The sequence below is a fragment of the Brienomyrus brachyistius genome, chromosome 9 (assembly GCF_023856365.1).
Source record: "Brienomyrus brachyistius isolate T26 chromosome 9, BBRACH_0.4, whole genome shotgun sequence".
In the NCBI taxonomy this organism is placed as follows: Eukaryota; Metazoa; Chordata; class Actinopteri; order Osteoglossiformes; family Mormyridae; genus Brienomyrus; species Brienomyrus brachyistius.
Window position 1 is genome coordinate 3073443 of NC_064541.1, and position 20291 is coordinate 3093733.

Here is a 20291-nt window from a genome sequence, read left to right on the forward strand (position 1 = left end):
AACTGAGCAGGATTCATGTGACAAGTTAGCTTTCTAGTGGACACAAGAATGAATAGACTATGAACCTTCAACCAAGTGATTTCAAACATCAGACTACAATGAAAGGTTGTTTAAACCACAAGCCAAACAATTTGTATCTCTATGATGCAGGATTGTCAGCCAGGAAGTCAGAGTCTAATTTTAACTAATCAAAAAACTAAAAGATTTTCTCTTGTGGATATAACTCAAACTGGGATATACTTGTAAGCTTCCCTCATAATGCAATCAGCTCCAAAATTCATAGTTTATCCAGTTGAAGAAGCCGATCTACATGCTTTAGGTACAATAACCATAGTTAATGCCTTTGACCTAGTATATTCTGGTACAGACTAAAAACGAGGCGCGTCTTGTGACATGTCTATAACAGGGCAAGCTATATGCATGCAAAATAGAGGTCAATTGTATTGTGCAGTAATTTTGTAATAAGACACTACAGACTACATCTAATAGCAAGTCTGTTCTGGATTACTGATTTACACTTAGTAAAGATAAATAGTAACACATACAAAAAGTCTTACAGTTATGTGCAGATTGAGGTTTCAGTGTTTAATAAAACATTGTTACAATTCACGTAGTATCATGAATAGATTTGTATTGAAGATTTAAATGAATTGTCCTCAGTATGCACTTTTTAATTTGGGCAATCACAGATTACCTGGCAATGTTATGTCATCTATATATAATAGTGTCTGTTACAAACCTAACAAAATATGTTACCCAGGAGGGGAAATCATTACGTGTGGGCTTTATAACTGCGGTTCCCCGCCATTATTGCTTTATTGCGCCATTGTACATGCGCAGAAGCATCAATGCGCAAAGACGAACTTGTAAGTTGAAGCCGCGCGGCGAGAGGGGCGGGATTTTACGAATCAGAGCTTCATTTCGATTGGTTAGTATAGAGTGGTGTCATAAAAGTGGCCCTGGTTTAGCCACATTGTCTAACAAATGCGCCAAACGGGGGGAAGGTAGAGATCCGAAATAAAATATATTTAAGCTGTTAAGAAATTGAATTGATTATTTTTGTCAGTACGAATGAACGAGACTTAAAGGTTGCGTGTGTTGTAATTGCGTTGATAGCCAGGGGAAGACGGACACGGAGGAAAAGCGAGAGGTGAAGACAGCTACAGTAAGTGAAGAAACGTTCACAACTGCGCCGATTTTTTCACGAGGAAGCCATTTATATCCTGCCAGTAAGCTAGTTCAATTCCAACGTAAGAAAATAATGATACATGTGGGCAAAACTAGCGTTTGTAATGCTATATTATGCGTGCCTAATAATTTCATCATAACACCAGTTGTTATTATTGGCCGCTGTTGTGATGTTAAACGCGTATTTCGGTTTGTCAGGGTGTTCGAAAAAGGGATGGTATGCCTTTCTTTAGGCAAGCGCTAGCTAGCCGACGTTGCTCCTCCCTGTTTTTCCTATTTGTCTTTGAAATGTGTGTGTGTATATATATATCTGATGATTTATATATATGATAGATAGATATAATATTGTGTGTGCGTGCGTGTGTCTGTGTGTACATATTACCCCGTGCATCGAATCCCATTTTTAGGAAGGTGGTAAACTTATTGTTGCTCGATTAACAACGAGGGTGATCTTTTTGAGAACGGTTATATTATAAGCTGCTTCAGCCAGTTCACATGGCAAGATTTATTTTATATGACATTAAATGCATATGCATCACCTGTGGAGACTGTTGTGATAGGTCACAAGTTTATGAGTTTATAATTGTGTAATATTGTAAACAAAGTATAAATTTCAATTCCGCTTTGAATTACTTGACATGCAACAAAGTTGATATCTAAATGTTTGTAGGGCATTTGTTTGCTAGTAAACATTTTTTATATTTATACACCAGATTTTATTAGTGCAATAATTGTATTTTTTTTCTGAATGCACTGGACTAAATTTCATTATGGATAAGGACACTAACTTTTAAAAAGAGATTTATGGAAATTAGAAGTGGTTGAAGGGAAGTATAAGTGGGTGGGAAGCATCTAATGATCAGTTCTGATGTTTAAAAAATTCACAATATTTATACCAAACTTGGAGGAAATTCAGAAAGAGATCAGTACCTGTCATGGCACTGTTGGTTTCACAAGCCAGGATATTTTCATATTCTTTCCACTTGGAATTCACATGTGCAACTCCCCACCCCCACATAATTTGTATTACACAGACTGTATAAAAACAATCTTGAATGCACTTCACTGTCAGCAAGAATCACAAAAATGTTTTGTGTATTGTCTGAATATTATTTAACTGCAATTTAGTAACTATATTGTTGTTCCCTCAACTTTGAGGAAAAACCTTCCAGTGTTGTCACTTGCATTTGCTTCACCTCATTACTCATTATTACTCATTAATAGAGGACAGTGGAAAATGTCAGCTTCTTTCTACATGAAATACATATGCAGTGTTATGCAGTAAAATTTGATTATAATATTTTAATATGAAGAATATTAACAAAACTCCAAATAAGAACTCTAGAGTTGGAGGACCCTTTGGGGGATTCTGGGAATACTGGCATTATGTAATAACTAGAAGCCCTTGGGGTCATACAAAAAATATATATAACGGCTTCATATCTTCAGTTTTAAGTCCTGTATTGGTGGAGTTTGCATGCTCTTCTCCCTCTGATCCAGAAATGTAGTTTGAGTGTATCTCTAAGTTGTGTTTACTGCTCTTATTTGACGTGATGGACTGGCATCCCATCTAAGGTCCCCTGGTTTATTGCCTGTGCTTCATAGAGTAGCTGCACTTTTGCACTAGATATGCAATTAATAAAAATAGATTAAGATCTTTGTCAAGAAATCATCCTTATTAGCTCTACAAATGGTCAGGTCACTTTTTTCTTGTGGTTTAGATACAAAGTGTTTTGTGCTCTAGCACTCTTAAAAATATAAAACCAATGTTCTGTAAGAATATCATTACATTTTTTGGTTGGGCATTCTTGTTATCTGATGGAGAATAGCCACTGAGTTTTTAATCTTATTGTCATTTATGTATTGTAGCTTTAAAAAAAATTGTGATGGATATGTGCAATATATTGATTAATATTGTTTAGAAATCAAGATATTATTTGTCTGATGTTATAGTTTTAGCCGATATTGACAGGCAATATTTAAACTTTATCAATACAAAAATTTAGTAGCACCAGAGACACAGACATAACTACTGAATTAAGTGACATGATTGCATTGGAAAGTTTTGCATATTCTATAGTAGAGCACTGTGGAATTTCACTTTCAGTCTGATGAAGTAAGAGACCCATGCAAACGGCCTCTCCAATGATACATTTTGCAGGGTGGTGTATGTTCTTGCTGTTTTTAGCCTAACTACAAAGGCTTCCTTTTCATCTAACAGTAGCTTCCAAGTTGTCCAGCAGTGAATTAGATTTACTTTTAAAACCTACAAGTTGGGCTTGTATATTAGTCTCATTGTGTATAAAATATGTATTACTTGATTTAATAACTATCCGCAAAATATTTTAAAATGTATGTAAAGCTAATAATTACTGCGTATTATATTTCTGTAATAAGAATATTAATATTGATCATGTAAATTTATAGTAATTGTATCATGCCATGTTTTTTTTTTTTTAAATGATGGATTTGACACTTTGTCATTTTGTTCACATTACCGTACACCAGGAAGAACCCAAGACACACTACACCAGCATATGGGCTGACACTGGGTCCTACGATTTCATTCCGATACCTAATGGCAGTCAAGATGCCGTTGTCTAGCCTGTTGGGGTCTGTGCGTCCCTCTATGGATATGCCTCCCCAGACCATCACTGACCCACCACCAAACTGGCCATGTTGAACAATGTTGCAGGCAGGCAACATTGTTCTCCATGGCTTCTCCAGAACCTTTCACGTCTGTCACATGTGCTCAGGGTGAACCTGCTCTCATTTGTAAGAAGCACAGGGTGCCAGTGGCGGACCTGCAAATTCTGGTACTCTAATTATTGAGCGTGTGCCATGTGATTGTGATTATATTGTGAGCGCCCTAGTGGTAGGTTTACCATTATGGATGCTTTTCTGCTGCACTAGGTACTGTACTTTTGACACTTCGAGAAAGTACCAAAAGTACGGTACTTGAAGGCATCGGTTTTCCAATGGCATAAAAAATCCCGTATTCTCTACTAGTTGTTTGGGTTATTTGTAGTACCCAGGAAGCCATCCAGATTCTGCTTAAAATTTGACGTCAGAATAATCAATAAAATTACATGTCTTGGCAGAGTTTACCAGGACGAAGCTCTATCTCCTGAAATGTCGTCTTTCTAGCTTAGAAAATTTTAAACCCTGACGTGGAGTTTTACGGAAATTACAATAATTACAAATAATATCCTCATCAGGCAGTAGACCTATGTTATGGAAGTGTGAATTGTTGAATATGCAATTAAGTCCCGAGAGAAGGGCACCTCGTGGTATAGGCAGTCTAATGGTGCTTTTGCACTGGCATACAGGAACCGAGCCGTTCCGTGAGGAGAGACTAGTCACAGCAGCAGTAACATGAAACCAAAGAGATGCTTATTTATTGTCCACACAGTGCACATCATGAATTACTGTGTGCTAATTTCGTAATTTTCTATCAAATCTGTGAGAATCGCCGTGTTATGCAAGCATCAAATGCGAGCGGAATTTGCATTAGATTGGAAGTTCAGAGTTCTCAGGAATGTATCAATACATTGCAGTGTGCGATATAACTAATGATGAATAAAATATAGAATATACCCATTTCCTTCAGCAAATCCATGTCCAGTATGTCTATACATTTTAACAAATTCTATGCCGCAACCAGTTCAGTTTTTGGTCATGCTTTCAGCCCTGCTAATAAGCAGGGTCATATTGGCATGGTTATGGTTCTGGTGAGGCTCGCATACTAAATATATAGATTACTTGGGTTCATAATAATATTAATACTAAGTATAATAATTTATTGTTATTGTTTATTTCCATTTATATATCTGGGCTAAATTGTGTGTTGGGAACAGGTGAAACACACATGTAAGCACATCTTTTTGATGGACCCTTACCCTGCGTGCACTGGGTGGTCAAGCTGCTTCGGGTGGTAAAAAAATTAACTCCCAGAAAAAAAATAATCATGCTTTTGGAACCAAGACATCTAAACAAGAAGTCAAAGGGAGTTACATATTGATAAAAACTGTAAAATATGACTGCTAAGCATTGCATAAATAACTCGTCGGTTTTGAATTTTGTCTTTTGCGTTTTAATGCTGGCTGTGTAGTGTAAGTAGGACATTAAGGTCAAATGCATCTGACCCCCCCCCCCCAACAGAACTGGCTGTTTTTATTTAATTCAATTTAAGGATTGATGTGTTTTTATTTTCTTCTTGAATAATGTATTGGCCCAAACTCCAATTATAAGATGGCCACTCCACACCTTTTTTTAGCAACTGTTTTTGGAATCCCAAATCTTGCCTTTATAAACAAGAACATATAATAAGTTAACCAGCAACCACAGGCAATTGGATTACAATAGGTGTATTAAATGCCAAACCTTCCGAAAAACAAATATTTTTTTTTTTGGGGGGGGGGGGGGGGGGGGGTGTGTATATACAGAATATTATCAGTTTCACAACCTTTGAGGGCACAGAATGTTTTTAGCGCAACAGGCCCACATGAAGAGGTTAAAAACATATTGTAGAGAAAAGTCGAGCCATAGTAATACGCATAGTAATAGCCTTTTTATTAATGGCCACTATCGGTTTAATACTAGCAGTGGCACAGCCAGGGAAACCATCAGTTTACACGACACTCAGGGATACACGCTAAACATATATGCTTTGCCAGGGTTGCCAACCCTCGCAGTTTTCGACTCATGTTCACGCAAGAAATCATTTGTGAAATCTATATTATTACATTATAAACCTAGAATTTGCAACATTAAAAGCACTGGCTTAGTTTGCAAACATTACATGCTTCCAAAATTTACTGTTAACAATAATGCATGAGTTCACATTAATTTAGACTATTCTCAGATGTGCGAGGTGCATAGCCTGTCTGTAACTTCATATAGTTCCGCTAATCCAGCGTTTCTCAAACTATGGGCCGCAGACTGGTCCCGGTCCATGAGAGGGCTCCTGCTGGTCCGCGGAGCCTCACTTCTGCACCAATCAAAATTCAGTCAGATCAGGTCAGGTATTATAATAATAATAATAATAATAATAATCATAATCATAATGATGATGATGATGATAATAAATAGTATTACTGTTTATTGTTATTATTAGATCTTACTACTATAGATATATATCTGTCTATGCAGATACGCATCCCCGGGGGGTGGTTGTTTATGCAGGGCCCTGCAGCCCCAAAGCCTGTCATGACTGGTCCTCAGAACAAATAAGTTTGAGAAATGCTGCGCTAATCAACCCCACAGCGTCGCATTATGGCAGCCAATCGTGGACAGTGGTTAGGATCAGTGTAGGACTGCACAATTAATCGTAAAAACGTGATCTCAATTCACACCTCTCTGCTATCTCATTTCTCAATTATAACAGTTCTTCTGCATTGTATTACATTAGCTGGATCAACTATTTTTCCCCAGAGAGTCTCAAGTGTCCAATAATTCTGCATTATAACCCAAATTATGTTGAGCATGCTTACTTATGCATCCAAGGTGCTATTTTAATTTTTCTTACAAATGAACCATTTTACTATGATGGTTTGACTCCCCTGGGTTGTTCCTGCCTTGAACCCGTAGCGTCCAGGATAGACCCCCTGCAACCCTGTATTGGATAAGCGGTTACAGAAAATGGATGGGTATTCAATATATTGGTATGGACAGAGAGGCATATATCTTGATTTCATGATTTTTTTTAACAAAGAAAAGCAGAAATATCACTATAAAAATTGTACATTTTGGAGTAGTCTGCTACAGTGATTCCTTTTGATGAATTTCAAAGACATTTAAATATTTACATGGGTGCTCAAAGCAAATACATTTGGTTTGGTAGAATCCACAGGTTCCGTATAGGATTCTTACCCTCTGCTGTTTTTTCCCCTTCTCCATACTGCAGGTGACAAATTCATCTAAAACAAAAACTGAGAACCTTTTGAGTTATCCGGTTTGGTCAGGGCATAGTCAACTTGGATTTCGCAGGAAATATGCAAGGAATCTACTCTGTGAGAGAGGTTGACCCAATTGCTGGAGTGAGAAACCCATGAGCCCTTTTATGTCGAAAGTGAATGCCGTCCTTCACTATTGATTTGGATTCCTGTGGACCCTCCTGGTAAGTCAGTTTATTGTATGTTCATGACATGTTGTACCAGTTGGCTCTGCTTCTAGCTCATCTGATTAGCATTCAATCAAAGGAGTTTGGTTCATATCTGAATAAGCAATGTTTTCCACTGCAAAGATTCTGTTTATGCCTTGCGTATTTTTATCCTTCTTCACTGACTAGTGAATGTTCTAAAGATGAACTTCAGGAGAATTTCTGAAGTACCCACTGAATCTAAACGAATTCAGTGTATATTGTTAATATGTTTGGGGCTATTCATATGTAACTGTACATTATAAGAATTGCAGAAATGCTTTGAATGTACTGTTGAAATATTTGTATTTAAGAAATAAATTGTCTAGTTTAAATCGAATGTGCACCAATGTGCAACCAAATATGACTGCTGCAGAAAAAAATGTTGTGGCTTTTTTGTTGAGCTGTTCCATGGGTCCTCTATCTCTTAAGACTTCAAGATTTTGATTCCTTCAGGTATACCATTTATTTTAAAAATTTGCTTCTGAAGAGCCATATCAGCCTTTCAGTGGGCAATGATTCCAAAAAACATGTTAAGTCAACGAAATGGCCACGTGATCACAAAATCATTGGTCTGTAATCTCTAGTTTAATATTTGACTTGGATTCAATTGAATTTGTCCATCAAAATGTAAAGTAGTTTGCAAACTGAAGCATGAAGGTATGTAGTTGTAGATTTAACCCAAGACGTGGAGAACTTTAACATGCAAATGCTTCATGGCTGTGTGCCTGGACTATTTAGAATTTAACTGAAGAAATTTTCCATAAGCTAATGCAGTAATCCTTCTGCATAATGATGAAAATTAGCTCAACCAAAACTTGAACTTTGGGAAGAACACCCTCAAGTTTTTAGCAAAAATAACATGAGGTGACTGACTGTTGATATCGTGAACTGAATTGGACTGGGCTCTTATTGTTAATCTGCATGTGAACCTTTGATTTGATTTACTCTTTAGACCTATCACAGATTTCTGGGCAGCTAATGTACTCCTTTTGGTCATGTTTGTGTGTGAAGTTACTGTGAGGCGAGTTTCTCCCATACTTGTCTGGGAAAATGTTTAACTCAGTCTTGCTATTCTAAAATGTTGCCCACGGTGGGTTGGCAAGATTTCACGCATGCGGTGTTGGACCTTCCAGAGATGTAGTTTGTCAATGAATCTGCATGTCTCAAGACTATTTCATTTAATAAATGTACTCCCTAAGGTTTTTTTCTTTTTTTTTTAAATAGGGTTTGGGAACAAGGGAACTAATCACCAACTTTGGTTTCCAAAAATTGGTATGGCACATGGACAAAACACATGCTGCGATACCCAGCTAATGATAGATCCTGGGTCTGCAGAAATTCCCATTAATCTGGAGAGAAACTTGGTGTCTCCTTCTAAAAGTCTTACTGTGCAAGAGACTCCTCACGTCGAGAATGTATTTTCTTCGATTTGTAATTCAAACGTAAACACAACACCGGACTCCCCAAGACAACACCCACCTCACCAAAGGTGTCATGCAGAAGAGAAATCGCTACAGCTTTGTCCGCATCAACCGCCAGATGGGGTGGGGAGGCTGGAACTTCCAAACTGCGCTGCTGCAAATGTTACAGCTAATGACACACAATGCTTAAGTCTTTTCCATGGAGTGACTGAAGCAAATGCAGACTCCCAAGGCAAATGCAATTATTTGATGAACTCCACTATTTTTGATCAATACTCTGATGTTAGCAGCTGTTCAGAGCCGGATGTTGGAGATATTACTACTTGCACTGAATTAAACATTGGCAATGGCCAATATAATGACCTTCAAGGAAGTGAAAACACCTGGAAACTTGAATTTTTGGAATTCTCTAACTCTTTTGGATCGGTAGAACCCAACTGTCAAAATGGATCTAACCACCCTGGTAGTACCTGTAAAGATGAAAGTTGCGGTAGTACCTCTGATTTGAAAATTCAAGAAGCCAAGGATAAGAACCAGAGAGAACAGATGTTTGTGGATCAAAAGTATGACTGCTTGCATCTACAAAAGGGTAGGAGTGATATTAATACATGTGGAACACATCAATGTAAAGGTTGCTTTTTTGCCAGCAGAGATTCCAGCAATCTACATGATTCTGATACCTGCAGGAACTTAAACGATAGTACTGTTGCTTATGAAATGGAGGCCATAGATCAAGTGCTTGCACCTTGTGGAGATGGCTTTGTCAGTTCAAAAATGGGAATCCAGGAGCAATGTGACCAACAACAGAAAGACAGTCATAAAGAATATTCTGGTGAGTTGCTTGGTACTAGCAAAAGTGAGGATCAACACTGTAGCAGCTTTGAATTCCTTCAGCGCTGCTTAGGCTTAAATAACTTTCACAGTGTTGCAAATAAGTCTAGCCTTACAAAAGAGAGTCAGAATGGTGGAAAGGTATCCCACGAAGACAGTATACATACCGTACAGGGAGAATCACATGGTGGTCCTTCTGCCATTGTGCAAATGGGTTTAGAGACTGTTCCTACAAGGAAGCCTGAGGAAACGTACACAGCAAGTGGTAGTCAAGAATTACCTATCACTGTGTGTCATAATATTCCATCTGTTACTGACTCAAACAAGGTAATGGCTACATCCTCTCAGAGTAGCAGCTTAAAAGGGGACAGTTTAAATTCACATGCATCTGACACCTGTGCATCTATTTTTGAAAATCAGAAGTGTATTGATACATATACTAAAATTGATCATTCTTGCAGTGATATTTCAAGAGATCTTTTACTAACAAGTTTGCCTGTCTCCAATACTAACTCTACTGATAACATCGTACCAAGTTCCTGGAAAGATAATGAAATATTTGTATCTTCTGAAAAACAGGCTTCTGTGTTGTCTAAAAGTGTGCACAGACCTGTTTTTCCCTTGAATAATGAAAATTCTGCTTTGCTTGTTGTGGCTGCTGATTCCTCCACCACCCAAGTGTTGACTCATTTTGAGACTTCTCAACATTTAAAGAAACTCTTACATCCCGTTGTGCTGCTGAAGACTGCAAGGCAATATGTTACAGAAAAGAAGGGATACCACTGTGCTGAATGCCAAGATCCATCACCTAGTTTGTCATGCCTCATAGAACATCACCATGTTGCTCACTCTAAATACAATTTTCATTTTTGCCAGACTTGCAACTGCTATTTTACTGACCTTGAACAAGCTAAGAAACACTTTTGTGTACGGCAGATAAATACTGTAAACAAACTTAAGAAAGGAAGTTACCGCACGTCACGCACATGCAAGTACTGTGACCTGACTTTCACCAGACTCTCTGACTATTACAAGCATGAACGGAAACATACTGGCATTACACCATTCAAGTGTGAAAAATGTGGTGTTTACTTTGCTCAGTCAGCAAGTCTGAACCGACACAAGCGATTGGCTCGGTGTCCGCATCCACCATTGAAAATTCATGATAAAAAAGTAAAGCACCAAAAATCCTACTCTCCTGTCAAAGTGTACCACCTTCCATCAGATGACATGGGTAGTCAGCTACTTCCATGCTATGTCAAGTTGGTGGACTTTCGCAGGGGCAGTTGTCCAACAAGCAAGAATAATTCTGATGTTTTTGAAAAGAGTTTCCAACTTGGACTAACTGATGAAAGGCACTTTAAATGCCTTAAGTGCCACAAAACCTTCAAACATGCTAGCAATCTAAGCAGGCATAAGAAGAATGCCTGTAAAGATGAAAATGGCACGCTTCAATCTACAATTACAAAACAGATTAAAAATGCTCGAGGGCAGTACAAGTGCCCCCTTTGTCCACGTCTATTTAAATATTCCTTCAACCGTTTCCGTCATATGCGGTTGCAGTGTCTTAAAGAATATTCACAGCAAGGCAAGGGCAAAAAAGGTAATTTGTACAAGTGTGCTTTTTGCAAAAGTACTTTTTCTAATTCCTCTAATCGCAGCAGACATATAAAGATGGTTTGCATGAAAGAGTATATTCTCCGAGAGAGTTTGAAGATGAGACGGGAAATCCAAGAACAGAAAAAAGGGTTGCCTCAAAAGCATCAACGGCCACTGACACAATCTCGGCATGCTGAGAGGTTGCGCCATAAATGCAGTTTTTGCTCAGCAACATTTGCTCATACGTCTGGTAAATATAAACACATGAGGAAACACAAGCCGTTTGAGAAGACTGGAAAGCCATTCAGGCAGCAGAACTCTCACCCTCTTCTGTCAGACACTGAAACTATTAATCCAAGGTCCAAAGTCCGCAATGAAAACAATGCTGGCAGCCTTCCCTTCTCTTGTCATTATTGTGAAAAACAATTCCGCACCTCTGCCACTCTCTCAAAACATGAAAAGATGCATAAAGGTGAAAGACCTTATCGTTGCTTAGAATGCGGAAAGCGCTTTTTGCGAAGCGCACACCTAATAGCTCATAAAAAGGTACACCAAAGAAGAATTCAGTGCACTGTTTGCAAGAAGATTGTTCCTACAATTAGAGATCTAATAAAACACAGACAAAGCCATATAAATAAGGGTATGCTACAGTGCCCTGATTGCCCATTGCAGTTCAAATATCCTGCTTTTCTTCTCCGACATGTGTCTAAGCATAACAAAAAACCATCGAAAGGCCCAGAATTTTCTTCTCCGCCGCTGCCGCCACCAGAACCACAGCATGAAGGCAGCCTTGGTGAGTTTCAGTGCTCACTTTGTCAAGAGGCTTTTGACAGTGCCTTAACACTGAATAGGCACTGCTTATCTCACATGTCAAAGTCTTCTAAAAATCAGTGCCCTTTCTGCAAAAGACATTTCTCTGGGCGTACCGCTTTAGTTCGACACCTTCGCCTACATACTGGGGAAAAGCCATATCGTTGTGACACCTGTAGAATGTGCTTTGCACGTTATGAAGGCCTTAAAACCCACAAAGAGAAATGTTCAACTGTTGAAACAAACCAGATTGATAAGCAGGATGATCCTCTTTCCTCCAACAGTAAGAAAAAGTACACCTGCAAATACTGCCCACAAACATTTTTCTGGCCCTGTAGTTTATCAAAGCACCACAAAAATCACATCCTTAAGATGGTTTTTCCTTGCTCCAAATGTGGTAAATGTTACAAAAAATTAAGGTTAGTGTCTCATGAGAAAATGTGTGATCCTTCAGCTACAACATATGCAGATGCATCTAGCAGTCATTTGATTGCTTGTGGGAAGTGTGGACAGACCTTTAACAGAAAATCAAATCAAATTGTCCATGAAAGGAAATGTACTGCTAAGGGCATAGGCACAAGGAGCACAGACAAATTGAAGCACCGCTGTCCACACTGTTCTAAAGTCTTTAGGTATCGAAGTTACCTCCTAAGACATCTCATAGTTCATGCAAGGAACAAACCGCATGCATGTATGCATTGTGGTCATAGATATGCCAGTCATAGCCGCTATCTTCAGCATGAGGCTTTCTGTAATGGTACTTATAAGTACAGGCGATCAAGGGATAGCATAAAGGTTGTAAACAGCATGCATATGTCATCTGATACTACTTCCAAACAAACAAGTGAACCGCTAACTGAAGGAGACAGTGAAGAGTACAACTGCAAATTCTGTTCGAAGAGTTTTATGCGCACTGGAAATCTAAGACGTCATATTTTAACACACACTGAGGTCAACCCTTACCATTGCAAATCTTGTGAAAGCTGCTTCTCTCGTTATGATACGTTAAGACAGCATGAGGATTCTTGTACTGGCAAGAAGGTAAGACCTGAAGTTCGAATTCTCAAGATTAGTCTAAATGACCTGGGGAAGGGATGGAAAAACAAACTGGAGAAACCAACAGAGGCGCAAAAATTTCACTGTCAAACTTGTAGCAAATGTTTCACCACCCATGCCAATTTAAGTCGTCATGTAACCTTGCAGCATATAACAGTAAAGCCTTTCAGCTGTAGTCGCTGTGGTAGCTCATTCTCTCATGAGTGTTCTTTGAAAAAACACAATATGAAGTGTAAGGGACAGCTATTTTCTTTCACCTCTAAAACAAAGAGTTCTCAACATGAAAGCAGTAGCTTCCATGCTGTACAGGAGACTGGCATTACTCAGTCTTGCAGGGAGACATCTGAATTTCTCATGAAGATACAAAGGCAGTACCCAGACAAGCATAAGTTCCTGTGCACTTTCTGTCCCCGTCGCTTCAAAAACCAAGAACAACTGAAAGTCCATACCCGCCTGCACACAGGAGAAAAACCTTTCGGCTGTGCCAGCTGTGGCGAACGCTTCATCCGGCGGGACTATTTGAAGCGCCATTTGATTAAGTGCAAAATTGGCTCAGAGAAACAAGAGAGAATGCTCTGTGACAAATGTGGTGAAATTTTTATCTCTCTAGATCAACTCCAAAATCACATGAACTCTTGTATGGTCACTCCAAAGTTAATGGACTGCTACTTAGAAAAGCCTGTATGTCCCAGTATCTCATCAGAAAACAAGGGCTTTTCTTGTGCTAACTGCAGTGAACGGTTCTTGCTGTTCTCACAGCTACAACATCATTTCCTTGCTGTGCATCGGGGAAATACTTCTCAGAAACTTACATCAACATTACCAGTCAAGCAACAGTTATTTAGCATGGATGTCAAAGACGAGCCAGTTGATGAAGGTTATGAAGAGAACCAATTAAAGAATTCTGATCAATTGTGTACTCAACTTCCAATTGCAATTCATAAGAAACCATTTGTTTGTCCACACTGCAACTTAGAATTTTGTAATACCAGTGGACTCGGCATGCATCTTCGTATGCATGCAGGCCAAATTCCATTTATGTGTCCAAGATGCAAAAAAGGCTTTTGGAGTAAGAGCTTACTGCGAAAACACCAAAGAAAGTGCCGATTTCAAGTGGTAGCAAGAGAGTCGCATACAGAGACATCCCATCCATTTGAATTGAATTACAACGCCAAGAATACTGTTTTGGTGTTTAACAGTGGGTCCAAAGCTACAGGGACAGGGGTACTACAAACTAAGTTTTCTTGCAAGGAGGACAACAAAGATCAACGGTGTCAACAACCGGTTTCATTTGGTACCCAAGACAAGCAGAATTCTTCTGGAAAGAGTGTTACCGATAAATATCAATGTTCAGAATGTGATCAGAGTTTTACTGATGGACTTTTACTTATCAGCCATTTGGAAGGCCATAGTCGCCAGGAGAGAGAACAAAAACAAGGACATGTTTGCAAGTTGTGTGGAAGGGTATTTAATCAGTCAGCTGTATTATACAGACATTTGAAAATGCAGCACTCCAAAAAGACACCATATCTATGTCCAGAATGTCCAAAATCTTTTCGGTATCCTTCAGATTTGGAAGTCCATAAAAGTTGCCACGACCCCAATCGACCATTCACTTGTAAACTCTGCAGCTCAAGGTTTTGGTCAAGTCAGTCTTTAAAAAGACACACCTCTGCTGTACACCATGAACTTCCCAAAGATACATGCGCTTATACCTGTCAGGTTTGTGACAGGTCCTTTTCTCAGAGAAGTTCATATCAAAAACACTGCAAACGTCATAATGTAGGGTTTGGTATAGAAACTCAACTGAAACAAAAGCTATTCTTAAAGCAAAAATGTAGTATGGTTGTGAATCTTGAAGGAAAGAATTATTCACACAATGAAGATGGAGACAACAGTGATGATTCTGACTCTGCACCTTATTTCCCCTGTCATGTGTGTGGAAAAACCTTTCCCACATCAGAAAACCTAGAGGATCATCAACGTTGTCACCTTGGTGAGAAACCATATGAGTGTGCAGAGTGTGGAAGGTGTTTTTTCCAGCTTGCTCACCTGCAGCAACACCAGAGAAGCCACAAATCTGAGTTTCAGTGCCAAACATGCGGCCGTGGCTTCGTTTCATTCTTTGCTTTACGTAAGCATAAGCACACCCATGGAAAAAGCCGACCGTACCGCTGCCCAAAGTGCCAGCTCAGCTTCACTGGTCCCACACAGTTAGCAGAACACATGGCTACTCATCGTGATGATAACTTCCCCTGTGACCTCTGTGATCAAACGTTTTCTTGTAAACTTAGCCGTGCTCAGCATCGCATGAGCCATACAGATCAAGATGAAAGTCTTCCTCCCCTGCTGCCACCAACCAATATATCACTGCAGTCATCTCATATCTCTAATTTGGATCGGCTGAAATATCACTGTGGTGTTTGTTGCAAGCGATTTCAGAATACAGAACAACTCTCAGAACATGGTTGCCATGCAGGCAGAGAACGGCCTTACTCTTGCCCTGAATGTAACCAGCATTTTCGTCATGGATCTCACCTCAAAAAGCATCAACTCAGTCACCAAATCTCAAGACCCTCCAGCTACAAATGTAACCAATGCAACATTTGTTTCAGATACCGTCATCAGTTTCTAAACCATTTAAAAGTACATGGTACTGAGGAGTCCACAGATGCTCTCCACACAACCAATTCAACAGATGCTGGGAATAACTCAGAAAATATCTTCCACTGCCCCATCTGCCCATCCCAATTTCTCCATGCCATAGATTTAGCAAGCCACCTTTCAATTCATGCAGACAATACATTTGCATGTGAGATTTGTGGAAATATGTTTGCAAGCAAAAGCAGCCTTTTAGAACATGAATGTCATCTAACTACCTCTGTGCAGTATGAGTGCACAGAATGTGGTAATAGTTTTCTGGGCAGTAATACCTTCCGGCATCACCTCTGTAGAGGCAGAAAACGTCCAGATAAGGAGAGTGAATACTGTTTGCCATCTTCGTCTTCTGTACGGAAAACTGCTCCAGTCGCTGTATCCCAAGCTACAGAAGATGATGACAGTGAGGTGGATGTAGGGGAAGACTTTTTTAATTGCCCAGTTTGTGACAAAAGGTTTACTTCCAAGGATTGCCTCCAGAAACATCAGCAGCAACACACTATTAACCGTCCCTTTAAGTGCCTTTCATGCGGCAAGTTCTTTGCAAAGAAAAGGTACCTCAAGAAGCATGAGCTGATTCATCAGCGCCTGTATCGTTGCAAGTTGTGCCCTCAGTCATTCGGTGATGCAAAGGCCTATTTGATTCACCAGGGTTTGCATGATGAAACCCGGCGGCACCGGTGTCCGGTGTGTCGGAAATGTTTTGTAACATCTCAAGATCTGTCACGACACACGAAATCTCACTGTAAAGAACTGGAGGACACTAGGGGGGATTTTCGTTGTGACATGTGCTACAAATCTTTTGGTCAGCTGGCACATCTGCGGCAGCATCAAGAATCGCATGTTGGGCAGGTTGTGTATGAGTGTACAGAGTGTGACAAAGCATTTGCTTTTTTCCACCTCCTGGAAGAACATCAGAGCACACATGCATTACCACAGTCATCTTTATCTGCTCATGTGTCCAACACGTCCAGTTCCTTCACTGCATAACTTGTAACTGGAAGAGGAGATCTTATCGCTATGTTCTTGTAATTAATTCAAAGTATGAAAACTGTCTCATTGCTGTTTCCACTTAAGATCTTTTTACCTATTAAGTATTACTATTCTGGAAGGCATTTTTTCCTCAGTTAATATATTATCAGATCTGCAGTTCTTTAGACTCCCTCCACCCTGTGTACTTTCCAGAGTTGGAGGTTTAAGTGTTTAATGTAGAGGGTTGTTTATTCATGAATGTAAATACAGTTTGTGCATGTGTACATTTAAAATGGTAAATCCTGGCTATTGTAATTACGAAAATATATGCTTGCAGTGAATTGTAAATATTAAAAGCTCCTTTTGGTCAGTGTGTGCATTGTCACCTAATCTCTTTATGCTGTAATGAATTTGTTTTATAGAGTTTCTTGTTGTATTTACTTTCTCACAACAGTTTCAACACATTTTTAATATTTCAGAATGTGTTATCAGGTGTACTTATGTGACTTTAAATATCTTGCTCTAATATGTAGAGTTTGTACTCTCGAACTTAAGTACTGAATAGTATATAAGTGGATTAAGTATTATGTAAATGTTAATTCCATTCTGTATTTACTAGAATTGACTGGGCTGCACAGTTTGCTGTATAATTTTGTAAAATATTTCCTTTTAATATTTTTCCAATATTCCCAGTATAATAGTTTGTACAGAAGAAATTATGTTCAGTATTTCTACTTACTGTTTGTATATGCATATGTATACTCCATGTTTTAATTTTGTATGGGCAGAGAATTGAGCGATGTTTCAGACTTCTGGGTTGTTTTGATTTTCTAGTTTAGTCTTGTATGTAAAACAGAATGTAAATAGTGTTTATGTATATAGTAACAATTGGTTGGGATTATGGACCCGAAAATGTTAAATGACTTGGGGAAAATTTAACCCATAAGAATAATGTGAGAACTGGGAGTATGCACTGTAAGAGCATTGATATTACTTGTCCAGCCTGTATTGTTGTCAATCCATTGTTAAAGGAGGGATAAGCATAGTAATCAGCAGATAGTTTGTATGAAAAATACTGTGTACTCTTTTGCTTAACCAGGAATACCTTTACATCCAATTCTGAGTCAGCGTTTAACCAATTTAAACACTAAGTTCTATTTAAAATTTTAGTAGATTTTTTTTTTCTGAGGGATTTGTTAAAATAAACAGAATAAACTATTTTGAATCGTCCTTTTTCATATTTAGGACCACATTTTGAGTGTTCGAGGGTTGGTTAGTTGCAGTAGATTTTTCTACTGCACTTTTTTCTTAGATTGAATTCTGTTTGCACCTCAACAGCCAATGGGCAGTCTGCTAGCATCCTCAGTACAATTTCAGTATCTAGCAGTTGTTTTTGACATCTACCAAGGTTTTGGTTTTACAACTGGATATGTTGGTGTCAACTCCATCTGAAAATCAAGAGTCAAAATTGTGTCTTCTGTAGGCTAACATCTATTAAAAAATTCTAAATGGGTTGTGGACAAAATCTGAAGGTTTTCGATTTGCTTTAGCCAGAAAATTGATTACCGCAGTTATGTGCATTTATGGCTGAAGTATGTGTAGTTCTCCTTGTTGCCAGTAGGAGGGTTGCACATAACATCACACTTTACCATCCACGAAAAGCAAAGGCCATATTGGTGCATAGATTACTGTCTGATGCGGTACTCCATGTGTACAGTCCGTGCTCTTTTGCCACAATCATTATGCTTGGGTGTACTGTTGTCGGCTACAAGCGCAGAAATGTTTGCAAGAAATGTAAAGGACCCTTTAGGATTTCCAAAATTAACAACAAAAAAAAAGAAAAACCATCAACGGGGGAGAGAGTGTGTTATCCAGCCAGCCTTGCAGACATTAGTTACACAATATCTCAAGAACAGCTCATACTGAGAAGAGCGGCAAAGACTGTAAAGATCACTTTGTCTATGGTAAGAATAATGCAAAAGCTATGTGTTTCTAATTTGTCTTTCTATGTGTTTATTCCTGTAGATACCAGTACTGATCATATTTAACTGGTGAACATTAGCTATGCAAACTACTAATTCTTGTGATCCCCATTCAGTTTATGCTTGTGGTGACTGATGTAACTTAACATGAATATGTCATTTTATGACTTTTTGTGCTGCATAATTTATGAGAGCTGATGACATAAAATTGTGTGCTTTTAAAAGTATGATGTGGAAACGTCTTAAAAACCATTCTTATACTTCCACATTAGGCAAACCAGCCACTACGTATAGCAAGCAGCAATGACGGGGCACCAGCTGTGAGCATGGGATGCAGCAGTTTGAAGTATGTCAAGAGAAGAATGCAAAAAGAGAAACCAGACATTTAGGGATAAAACAAATCAATCGGCAATTTACCTTTAAAACACATTCACTCATGTGTGATCAGTCTAGATTTGTTGTATTAACAATGACAACAGGCACAGCAGTGTAATGTTAACATTACAGCACAGAGCAACACAGCTGCTTTACGTTAGCATTTCATGATGAAAACAGTGATGTTGAGTATTAGATGTACAGTTTTAATTACCAATGAATATATTGAAATATTTCATCCATGTTTTTTCCTCTGCAGTCTTTGTACTCAGAGAGAAATAAAGAAAAATCACTTTTGATGTTATGTGTGATGTTTCAAATCCCAGACAATTAACAATGTCCTCATAAATGATAGTGGGTGGGTTGCAATCATTCTGTTTTAATTGTGTATAGGACAGATCCAATAATATCTTTTTTCGTAGTTTGCTTTTGTTTTATTTTGCTTTTATTTAACATTGGTTTGTGGCACTGTATGCAGTGTACTGAATATGACTGGTGTGACAAAGTCCTGCTTGACTTGCATGCATTCATGTGCTTGGAGTACTCCGTTACCATGACTGACCATGCACCAAGATGGTGACGTGAGGTAATTGTGCAATACTGTTGCAGCCCTCTTTCAGAGCAAGTACTGTTTGTGCCATTTGCTGTACTAATGGTCTTGTTCAAATACAATACTTTTTTTAAGAGAAGTTACTATTCATCTTGGATAACTTTTCTGATGCCCTGACTGATTATGTGCACCCCCTGCCTTATTTGTCAGTGTATCCTTGTGGATGAATTGAGTCTATTTCTTTTACTGTCACCTAGCTGAAGATCTTAAGGAGACCCTGCAGTAAAAAAATAAAAGCCTAAACATCTTAGTTGTTTATTCTGCCCTTTCTCTGTCAGTTATTCTCTGAATTATTTATGCATGGGGATAAACATTTCTTTATGTGCCTCAGCCAGTGTAAAGTCTGACTTAGGCATCCATTGGTATCAACTACACGAAAAAGGAATGTGGAAAAACTTGTGGAAATATCTACATTTGTCTCATTTGGTATAATTATTGAGTTTAATACATACAGAGTAGGATACACTTTAATATTAAGCTTTGAATGTGTTTCCAGCGGCACAAAACATTGGGTATACAGTGTCACGGGTCGCGGTTGAGCGAAGCGGCGATCGTGCGGATCGGCAGGCAGGTAGCGGGAGACAAGGCGAAATCAGGGCAAACAGGGGTTTATTTAGGGGATCCGGGGCAGGGAACAGAAGACGCCA

At 38.8% G+C, this 20291-nt stretch overlaps 1 protein-coding gene across 3 annotated transcripts; it reads left to right on the forward strand.

Annotated features, from left to right (window-relative positions):
- Positions 1-964: 964 nt before the first annotated feature.
- znf1035 (zinc finger protein 1035) lies at positions 965-19894 on the forward strand. 3 transcript variants are annotated; one of them, XR_007399506.1, is made up of 4 exons: positions 965-1165; positions 7094-7306; positions 8555-18641; positions 18932-19894. XR_007399506.1 is itself a non-coding variant. In XM_049024240.1 (3 exons), the coding sequence occupies exon 3, from the start codon at positions 8605-8607 to the stop codon at positions 16693-16695; it is 8091 nt and encodes a 2696-aa protein (XP_048880197.1). In that variant the 5' UTR covers positions 965-1229; positions 7094-7306; positions 8555-8604; the 3' UTR covers positions 16696-19894. The 3 variants fall into 3 exon arrangements, 2 of the variants coding, with proteins under 2 accessions (XP_048880197.1, XP_048880196.1); XM_049024240.1 differs by having other exon boundaries at positions 965-1229; positions 8555-19894; XM_049024239.1 differs by having other exon boundaries at positions 8555-19894.
- The last annotated feature ends 397 nt before the right edge of the window (positions 19895-20291 follow it).